At 46.5% G+C, this 9,530-nt stretch overlaps 2 protein-coding genes across 2 annotated transcripts; both read left to right on the forward strand.

The window, feature by feature from the left end:
• Nucleotides 1–1,970: 1,970 nt before the first annotated feature.
• Nucleotides 1,971–3,480, forward strand: LOC109446025 (spermatogenesis-associated protein 31G1). Its single transcript, XM_074331527.1, has 3 exons — nucleotides 1,971–2,201; nucleotides 2,576–3,271; nucleotides 3,460–3,480. The coding sequence occupies exons 1-3, from the start codon at nucleotides 1,971–1,973 to the stop codon at nucleotides 3,478–3,480; spliced, it is 948 nt and encodes a 315-aa protein (XP_074187628.1).
• A 118-nt stretch (nucleotides 3,481–3,598) lies between these two features.
• On the forward strand, nucleotides 3,599–6,037 carry LOC141571266 (spermatogenesis-associated protein 31G1-like). Its single transcript, XM_074331528.1, has one exon. It carries the CDS (start codon nucleotides 3,599–3,601, stop codon nucleotides 6,035–6,037), a length of 2,439 nt encoding a protein of 812 aa, XP_074187629.1.
• Nucleotides 6,038–9,530: the final 3,493 nt, after the last annotated feature.

The raw sequence follows: 9,530 nt of genomic DNA on the forward strand, positions 1-9,530 counted from the left end.
ATATCAGAGGGATTATTCGTTATCAATTTGTACCAACTGGACAAACAGTTCACCAAGTTTACTATTTGGAAGTGCTGAAAAGGCTGCGTGAAAAAGTTAGACGACCTGAACTTTTCGCCAACAATTAATTCATGGCTCTTGCATCATGACAATACACCAGCTCACACAGCACTGTCTGTGAGGGAGTTTTTAAGCCAATAAACAAATAACTGTATTGGAACACCCTCCCTACTCACCTAATCTGGCCCCCAATGACTTCTTTCTTTACCCGAAGATAAAGGAAATATTGGAAGGAAGACATTTTGATGACATTCAGGACATCAAGGGTAATAAAACAACAGCTCTGATGGCCATTCCTGAAAAAAAGAATTCCAAAATTGCTTTGAAGGGTGGACTAGGTGCTGGAGTCGGTGCATAGCTTCCCAAGGGGAATACTTCGAAGGTGACCATAGTGATATTCAGCAACGAGGTATGTAGCACTTTTTCTAGGAGGAGTTTGTGAACTTAATTGTCCAACCTCGTGTGTGTGTGTGTGTGTGTGTGTGTGTGTGTGTATAATTTATCTGTGCTCAGTTTCCCCTTATGTGAAAGGAGAAAACAATACCTACTTCAAAGAGTTTTGAAGACTAAAAGGGATAATAAATGTTAGAGTATAAGTTGTTCCATAACACTGAGGAACAAGAAGCATCACATTAATTTTTCTAAATTAAATTAAATCTGGCTCAAAACTCCCATTTACTAGGGTTCAAAGATATCCAATATTAATCATGATGGGGAGTGGGGGCTTTTTCCCTCTTTAGTGTGGTATAAACTAACCCCCCCAAAAAAAAGAAAAGGAAAAAGAAAACCACTTAGGAAAGAACTCCAGGTCTTGAATCTGTCATGGTTGCTACTGCGATGTGCATTGTCTAAACGCATTCTATCCATTCAAAGGCTCCACAGCATCTCTGCCGAGCATGTACGCCAGAATCTTTTGCTGTAGTTCCCAAGGCTATGTGCTAGATGTTTCGTGCCCTAATCATTTACTCAGCTCTCCCCATCAGAAGTCCTGCTGCCTCCTAGGGGACATCTGTACAGCCCGTCACTCATGGAAACCATGGCTACATTTCATTTCCCAAGTCCCTGGGCCCATTGCTATCCTCGGGCAACTCAGCATGTCCTCCCCCTTCTCCTTCTCCAAACACCCAGTTAAATTCCCCTCCCACAAAAGAGCCTGGATAAGACTGTAGACTAGGTGTCTTGCAACTTTGATTTGGGACTAGAAAACACAAAATCCATTAACAATTCCGTAAGATATCTAGAATTTCTGGAAAAGAGGGGAGCAAAGTTGTCTTTTTATCCTACTGGGGGTCTCCTTTGGTAAGGAGGAGACAGCAAATAATAACTTGGTAAATTATCCTACCACAAGTGTAAATTAATGAGCGCAGAATAAGTATTCAGTATTGCCTTCTTTATTTCCTCTCAGGATTCAACTTAACCTTCTTCAAATAAGAGTTGACAGCTGACATAAGATTTAAAAAAAAAAGAGGGAACAGATTCCATCTATTAAAGAAATAAAATTTTAATATAGCATGCACTATGTACAATTCTAAGCCTATAATTTTCTTCACTTAACCCTCAGAACAACCCTATGTGGTAAATAGTATCCCCCTTTTACAGGTGAAAAAACTGAGGCACTGAAACATTAAGTAGTTTTGAGATTTCCCAGGTAGGAAATGGTAGAGCTAGGACTTGAATGAGGCAATTTGTTGCTAGTTAACCACAATGCCTAAAGCATAATTCTGAGCTTGGCAGTCAAGACAAAAGGGGATCACCCAGGTTTCACTGTATGAAGTACGAGTTGTCTGGCGGAGGCCTTTTTTTTTGGCTCTAAATTCAGGGAGAAGGCTGTTAGCCATGTGGGGGATGGGAGTTCTTTATTCTGTGATGCAGTGATGACGTCAGGGTAAACTGCCACTAGGCTGAGGAAAATGGAGTGGCTGCTGGAGTGCCTACTTGGGACTAAGGGGGATGAGGGGCTTCTCTGGGGCCAGCTGACTTATGCCCTGGCCTGTAGATATTGTGGCAGCAGCTGCCTCCAGAGTACAGGGAATCTAGTGACACTATTCCTGTTCATGGTTTGGCAGATCCGGAGATGGCGGCAGCTTGGGAGCTGGCGACAGCTTCAGCCCTGCTCCTCTGGGGACATGATGCAAGGCAAGGTGGGTGACATGGATGTACAGAGGGCTGAATGACTGTTGACACATCAATTTTGGTGAGGAATCATTGACATTGATGTGAGCCCAAATGAGTGACTATAATAAGCCTTAAATGTGAGACTGGGTGAGTGACACTAGATTTGAAACCCAGTAAGTGATCACTGCCCCTAGGTGTAGGATTGTGTAAGGAATGCTGAGCTCCAAATATGGGCGTGTACTGGTCATTAACATCAGATGGGTAAGTGAATACTGACCACAGGAGTGGGGCCAGCTGAGTAACTGTTCACTCTGGATGTGGAACAGAGACTGAGGGCTTCATGACACAACTTGTATGTGAAAAGGCTTCAAGCCTGAAAATATCTTTCTCCACTACCCAGGGCCTACCACTTCTGTACCGTGTGGCTTTCCTTGATTATCTGTGGAAGCAGAAGTCGGAGGAGGAAGAAAAAGAGGAGAAAGGAGAGGAGGAAGTAGAGGAGGAGGAGGAAGAGGAAGAAGAGGAAGAGGAGACATCTCTGGATCCATGTTCTCTTCCCAAAGAAGCTCCTATTAGAGAACAAGACACCATAGCCCCATCCCAGCCATTCTGCCGTTCTAAGAGCCTCCACAAGGCCATAGGGACACCAGAGCTAGTACTCATGCAGACCCCAAGTCCTTCCAGATCCTTCCCCATCTTTCAGATCCTGACCAACCTGCCTGTAAGGCACAAGACAGCATCAGGGAGCCATCTGCATCAGAGGAAAAGCCAGCTCTTCTGGGGTCTCCCTTCTCTGCACAGTGAGTCCCTGGAGGCCATCATCCTGAGCTCAGGTGGCCCCTTTCCCCTGAAGTTGCCTGTTGGTCCTTCTGTCTGCTTCAACAAGCTTGCCTCCCTGTATAGGTCCAGCCTGCTGCTTCCTCAGTATTGCTCCCCAACCCAGCTTCCTACCCATCAAGTCCATGCTATGGAAGATCTGGAAGAGATGGCCCCCGATCCTCAGCAACTTCCCCTTCCCTCATCCCCTTCTGTCCCATCACTACCCCTCCATCTTATGTCCTTTCCCAGGGACAAGGAAATCCTATCTGGCGCTGAGGCACATACACAGTGGCTTACACAGCAGCAAGAGGTCCCTTGGGTCTCTGAGGATCAAGCCCTGCACCCAGATCCTGAACTCCAAAGAACTAGACCCATATCTAAGGTCTGGAGGGGGGTGCCACGGGATCCCGACCTGCAACAACACATTCCAGATTCACTCTCTGCCTCTCTGCTGTATCCCTCTAGCCTTCTGGGAGTCCTGACTAGGTCGGAGGCCCCATGGAGGACCACGAGGCAAAACGAGGACTCCCAAGCCCCTGAGCCAGCAATGCCAGTTCCCAGTCCACCTCTGGCCTCTTTGCCATTACTCCAGGGAACCAGTTCTATGGGAGGCCTTTCTGGACCTAAGGACCTCTGGGAAACCATAAGGCAACGAGAGAACTCTCAGGTCTCTGAGCCTCCAATCCTGGTCCCTTGCCAATCTGTAGCACCCAGGACAGAGCCTCAAGGAACTAGCCCCCTGGAAGTTCCACCTGGATGTGAGACTCAGTGGAGAATCACAGGACATAAAGAGAGTCCTCAAGCCTCTGAGCCCCCAATGCCACCCCCTTGCCAACTCCCAGGTTCTCTGTCAGAATCCCAGGTGGCCAGCCCTGAAGGACCTTTTGCACCTAAGGACTTCTGGGGAACCACGGGACTCAGAGAGAACACTCAGACCTCTGGGTCCCCAATGCCAGGCCCCTGCACTTCCCCCGATTCCCTGCCAGAACTGTGGGGAGGCAGTTCCCTGGAAGATCTATCTGGATACAAACCCCACAGGGGATGCAGAGAAAATTCAGGAAACCCTGAGGCCTTTGAGCCCCCAGCCTTGGACCTCAACCCAGGGCTCTATGGAACCAGCCCTGCATGTGTCCCATCAAGATCTAAGACTCCACGGAAGAGCATGCAGAGTAGAGAAAATCTCTGGGTCTCTGCAGACCCAGTTCCATCTTCCAACCTTCCCTTAGCGTCTCTGCTGGAGTCCCTAGGAGTGGGCCCCCAGGGGGTCCTGTCTGAGGCCAAGGCTTTGTGGGAGAGCATGGGGCACAATGAGAATCTCTGGACCTCTGAGTCTCCAGCCCCTGACCACAGCCGATCGCTACCTCCCATTCTAGAACCCCACAGAATCAATCCTGTGGGAGACCTCACGAGTTCGGAAGCTGCGTGGAAGGACACTCAACATTCCAGGAACTCCTGGGCTTCTGAGCCCCCATCTCTGGCCCTCAGCCCACACCCAGCTCTCATACTGGAGCCCCTGAGAGTTAGCCCCGTGGGGGTCCTGTCTGATTCTGAGGCTAGCTGTGGGGACATACCAAGGAGAAAGAACTCCTGGGCCTTTACGTTCCCAGCGCACAACTTACCCCAAGACACACACGAAGCTAGCCCCTTGGGAGCCCTGTCTACCTCTGAGCCTGTTGCTGGGGACATGGAACAGAAAGAAACCTGTTGGGTTCCTGTATCCCCACTCTGTGGCCCCAGTCAGCCCTCAAACTCTATGTCCATGTCTCACATGAGTAAGCCTGTTGGAGACCAAGGCAACTGTAAGCCTGAGGGGGAGGCAGTGAAGCAGAGCGAGAGCTACTGGGCCACTGAGCTCCGAGCCCCAGCCTTCACCTCACTCTCTGCTCCTTTACCAGCCAACCTTGGTCTTGAGTTTGTGTGGCCGCATGTGCAACAGAGAGTGGTCCCCCAGGGCTCCAGACCTCCAGCAGTGGATGCCCTGCAGCCAATACCCTGGCCTCCCCCACTAGCTGAAGCTCTGAAGCTTGAGCCCAATCAGCCTGGCCCACCCGAAGGAGAGCTGTTCCCAGGAGCTAAGGCAGAGTCTCCATCCTCCGGGAGAGAGGCTGCCCCAGAGGCGCCCACCGACTCTGAGGTCCGGGCCTGGCACTGGAGTAGAGAACTGGAACTCAGGCTGAAGCAACTGCAGCAGAGTCCTGCTCCCAGCTCCCCTGGCCCACGTCAATCATTTGGCAGCTCCCCTGCCCTGAGCTCCACAACTCCAGGCACCTGGAGACACTCTTCCTGCTCCCCATATCAGACCCACCTCCCCAGACTGGGCCTCCATTCTTCAAGCTGTTATCCTCCAAAAGTTGAGAGCACAGTAACTCGGCCTGTCCGGGTCTCCCACTGTTGTCACTCCTCTGCCCATTCTCAGCCACAAGAGTCTGGCAGGGCACAAGAAGAATCTCAGAGAGAGGAAGGAATGAAGGCAAAGATGGTGGCCCAGGTCTCACCCCAAGGACCATGTGTTTACGTGGAGTCTGGGAGGAACTGCCCAGGCCTGGGAGAGCCCTCAAACTCTGAGGGTCTACTCTCAGGTAACAGGCAGGACAAGGCGTCAGCCCAATATTCAGCCAAAAAGAGAGCGCACCCCAGGAAACCCAAAACAGACTATAGCAGAGGGGATGCAAAATTGAGGTCACCCCCAGTTACTGGGAAGAGCTACCCAGCCCAGGCTGGAGGACTAGTGGAGACCCCTGCAAGTGGACTTTCCCAAAGATCTCAGCACAGGAACAAGAGCTCTCTACACATTGCACTCCCCCAGCAGCTTCACTCAAAGGCTGCAGGTCCCCAAGATAAGCAAGGCGCAGACCTTGGAACTGGTGACATGCTGACACCTCAGCAGTGTAAGCACTGCCCTTGGGCCCACTTGGAGACGCCTCTCTCTTCCCCCACACCTCAGGCTCCCCTTAGCAGGGGTCTCCAAAGGGTGTTAACTAAGTTTCTGGGTACCCATGGACGCCTGCCCACCAAATCCATGCAGCAGAGGAAAGGCTGGTAGTATTGGCACCCAGTACCCCAAGACCTGAAGCCAAACCAGTTGGAGACTGGGGAGACAAGCAGAGGAACTCCTAATAAACTAGCTGAATGAGACAAATCCCACTCATGTTTTCTTTGGAGTCTGGGATACTGGGAATGTCAGTTCCCTGTTAACTTTGACAGCAACTATATTCCCTCAAGATCAGGTCTCTAAAGTAGAGCTCAGGATTCTGCAGGCTTAACTTTCATTTCAAGCTTTTCACCAATGATCAGTCTGGAGTCCACACATCCCTACTCTGCAGGGTAAGGCTGAAAGGCTAGGGGAGCAGTCCAGTGCTGCCTTTGAGAAAACTTCACAGCAGAAGTGAAATGAGCAGAAGAAAAATACATCCATTCACGAGTACAACTGGTCTTGGTCTACACAGCTGTTTTGGTCCTGGGTATGATCCCCTTCTTCATCCACTTGACCCACAAGTTCTCCATATATCTTTCCATTTATTCTCAGCCCTCTGCTTTTCTCTCCCTGGGTCAGCTCAACCGGAATCCCCAAGGTCACAAAACAAGTGCCTTTTCATGTTTAGTGGCCATCTGGATTTCTTCTTTTATAGTAATTGCCTGTTCATATCCTTTACCCATTTTTCCACTGCACTGTTTGTTGGATATTGTTTTTTCCTGCTGACATAATAACAGGTTACCACAGAACAACACAAATTTACTCTGTCAGAAAGGTAAAATCAAGAGATTGACAGAGCTGCATTCTTGCTGTAGGCACTGGGTAGGATTCATTCCTAGTTTTTCCTGGCTTCGAAAGGCTGCCCACGCTCCTTGGCTCCTGGCCCTCTTTCTCCATCTTTAAAGACAGCAAAGGTAAGTTCTCACATCACATCACATCACTCTGCTCTTTTGCTTCCCTCTTCCACTTTTAAGACACCTGTAATTACACTGGCCCATCGGAATAATCCAAGATACTCTTCCAATCTTAAAAGTCAGTTGGTTAGCAACCTTAATTCCATTTACAATCATAATTCCCTTTTCCATGTAAAATACATTCACAAGTTTCAGGGATTAGGACGTAAACATCTTGGGGGGGGGGGTGGTATTATCCTGCCTACCAGATATTAACTCAACCCATTATGTATGTCAGATATTTTTTCCCAGCCTGTAGCTTATTTTCTCATTTTAAGGTGATTGTACCAAACTTTAAAATTTTTATGTAGTTAAATCTACCAACATTTTCCTTTATGGCTTCTAAAACATCTTTTGGCACTTTTATAGTTTTGTGTATTTATGTTTAGATTGTTAACCTAATTTTTTGAGTGGTAGGAAGTGAGAATCAACTCCACCCCCCTCCCCCCAAAAAAACAGATGTCCAATTTTACCAGTACCATTAAAAAAATATAGAATGTCTTAAAGCCATTCCATTAAGTGCCTGCCATATTTAAAAACACGGGTCATAAGGCATCTCTAGGTTTCATATCCACATGTCCAACAGCCTGCTACACATCATCTCATATTCAACCTGTCCGAAACGTTCTCATTTTCCCTCTTTTTCTGCCAATGTGCCCATTCCTATCAAAGGTACCACATCCACCACAATAATGAAGCCAGAAACCTGTCATCCCTGACTCTTCCCTTCCTCTTACTCCCCAATCTAATCCACGATCAAACCCGGTCAATTACACCCATGAAATGTATTTCAAATTTATCTTCACCTCTCCATCTCAACCATCACAGTTCAGATACGATTTCTCACCAAACTGTAGCCCTATTCTTTCCAATCCATCCCCCACATGGCTACGATTCTCTGGTCAAGTGACCCAATCTCTTTAACAAATATAAAAGTTTTGATAGTATAATTAAAAATAAAAAATTTAAAAATTACATTACAAAATGGAAGAAAAAACCTACTTAATATTATTCCTAGGTAGCAAAAAAAGAAAAAGTTTGAATAAAGGAACATAACCTTGGCTCAAAACAATCTGTAGTCCTTGACTGAATATCAGTTTGGTCAAGATAGTTGTCACATACTGGATCATCTGGGAAACTGAATGAGGGTTAAATAACAATTTACTGAATGGAAAAGGTATATATGTTTAAAAAGTTATAAAGCAGGATGATCTCATTTTGATTTTAAAATACCACATGTACAGACATACACATTTACACACATGCACAGACTCAAAGATACGAACCAAAGTTAAGATGATCTCTGGTTACTGGGAATAATTTTTAAAATTTTGCTTATATTTTTCTGAATAGCTAAAATGTACATTACTGCTTCTATGAAAGTGAAAGGTTATTTAAAAAGTGAATTGTGTGTGCACAATCATGCACGCGGTTGACAATGTTGTACTGCACACTTGGTAATTTTAAGGTAAATTTTACGTTTTGCCACAATTTAAGAAAGGTTAAGAAGCTGCATTTTCTAGCACTGAAATCTGACTCACTTCCCTGCCTAAGCACCCCTCCCCCCCAAGAGGACACACAATCTTAGACTAAAGTTCACTCCCGGTATATGACGTTCTCCACATACGGTTTCTGACCTCTGCAAATTCACTTCAAGACTCCCTTGCTAGTCAACCTAATGCTTAAGGGTGCGGTGCCTTTTGCTCAAACTGCTCTCCTGCACTTTTCCCTGCCAAGTCTCCCATCTTCCTTTCCTTTCCAGTTGAGACTACCTCCAGAGCCTTATCTGATTCTCTTCTCTTGGTATGGTTTCCCTTTTCTTGCAGCCCTACTTGTGCCCTGTTAATAGCACCCGTTTCCTGACAGTATGGCTATCAAGACCTTCAAAGAAAGTAAGATTCTGTGAGATCAAGTCCACATTCCCAATCCAGTGCTTTTTCCATTCTACAGTATTCCCTCTCCTCTGTATACGGTTGACAACAGCCAGTCAGAAGGTACATGCTGTTCCTCTGCCTCCTTTTATTACTGTCATTATTGTTCCAAAGCTTTATTTATAGCCCTAAACTGAGGGCCTGAATCCAAAACTCACCACCTGCTGGCTAAGGGTGGAACTGAAGATACTTTTCCTTTTCTCACCTATTATCCCCTCAAGACCCTCCCCAAAATGGTCTCAAAGACAATGCAATTCTGTTTCTACTTGACACAAGGACATTTAATGAGTCTACACATCTTTATGAAAAATCCAAGTCCTATATTCTTTTTTTTTTTTAAAGACTTTATTGGGGAAAGGGAACAGGACTTTATTGGGGAACAGTGTATACTTCCAGGACTTTCAAGTCCTATATTCTTAAATGTTTTTAAGCCCTCAGTAGGTTGTAGGGCTGGGCAAGAACAAACCATTTAATATTTGCTAAAACTTAAATGAATGACTGGGCACTGTGTGACCACTAGATTCTCAGGGCAACAGGTAGGAATAGTTATCTTGGATCCAAATATATCTCAAGATGTTAGGCTGATAGTTCCATCTTTGTTTTTGCCTCTGTGGCATAGTTGGTCCTCTACAATCTATTTGATTCCCTATTGTTGGTTAGAAACCCATCTTTTAAATC

The sequence above is a fragment of the Rhinolophus sinicus genome, linkage group LG04, assembly GCF_036562045.2.
Source record: "Rhinolophus sinicus isolate RSC01 linkage group LG04, ASM3656204v1, whole genome shotgun sequence".
NCBI classification, from domain to species: domain Eukaryota; kingdom Metazoa; phylum Chordata; class Mammalia; order Chiroptera; family Rhinolophidae; genus Rhinolophus; species Rhinolophus sinicus.

Coding starts and splice junctions, on each gene's coding strand:
- LOC109446025 (XM_074331527.1), top strand. CDS start 1,971: ATGGAGTGGCTGCTGGAGTGCCTACTTGGGACTAAGGGGGATGAGGGG. Junction 2,202..2,575: donor GGGACATGATGCAAGGCAAG/GTGGGTGACATG, acceptor TCCACTACCCAG/GGCCTACCACTTCTGTACCG. Junction 3,272..3,459: donor AAATCCTATCTGGCGCTGAG/GCACATACACAG, acceptor GTATCCCTCTAG/CCTTCTGGGAGTCCTGACTA.
- LOC141571266 (XM_074331528.1), top strand. CDS start 3,599: ATGGGAGGCCTTTCTGGACCTAAGGACCTCTGGGAAACCATAAGGCAA.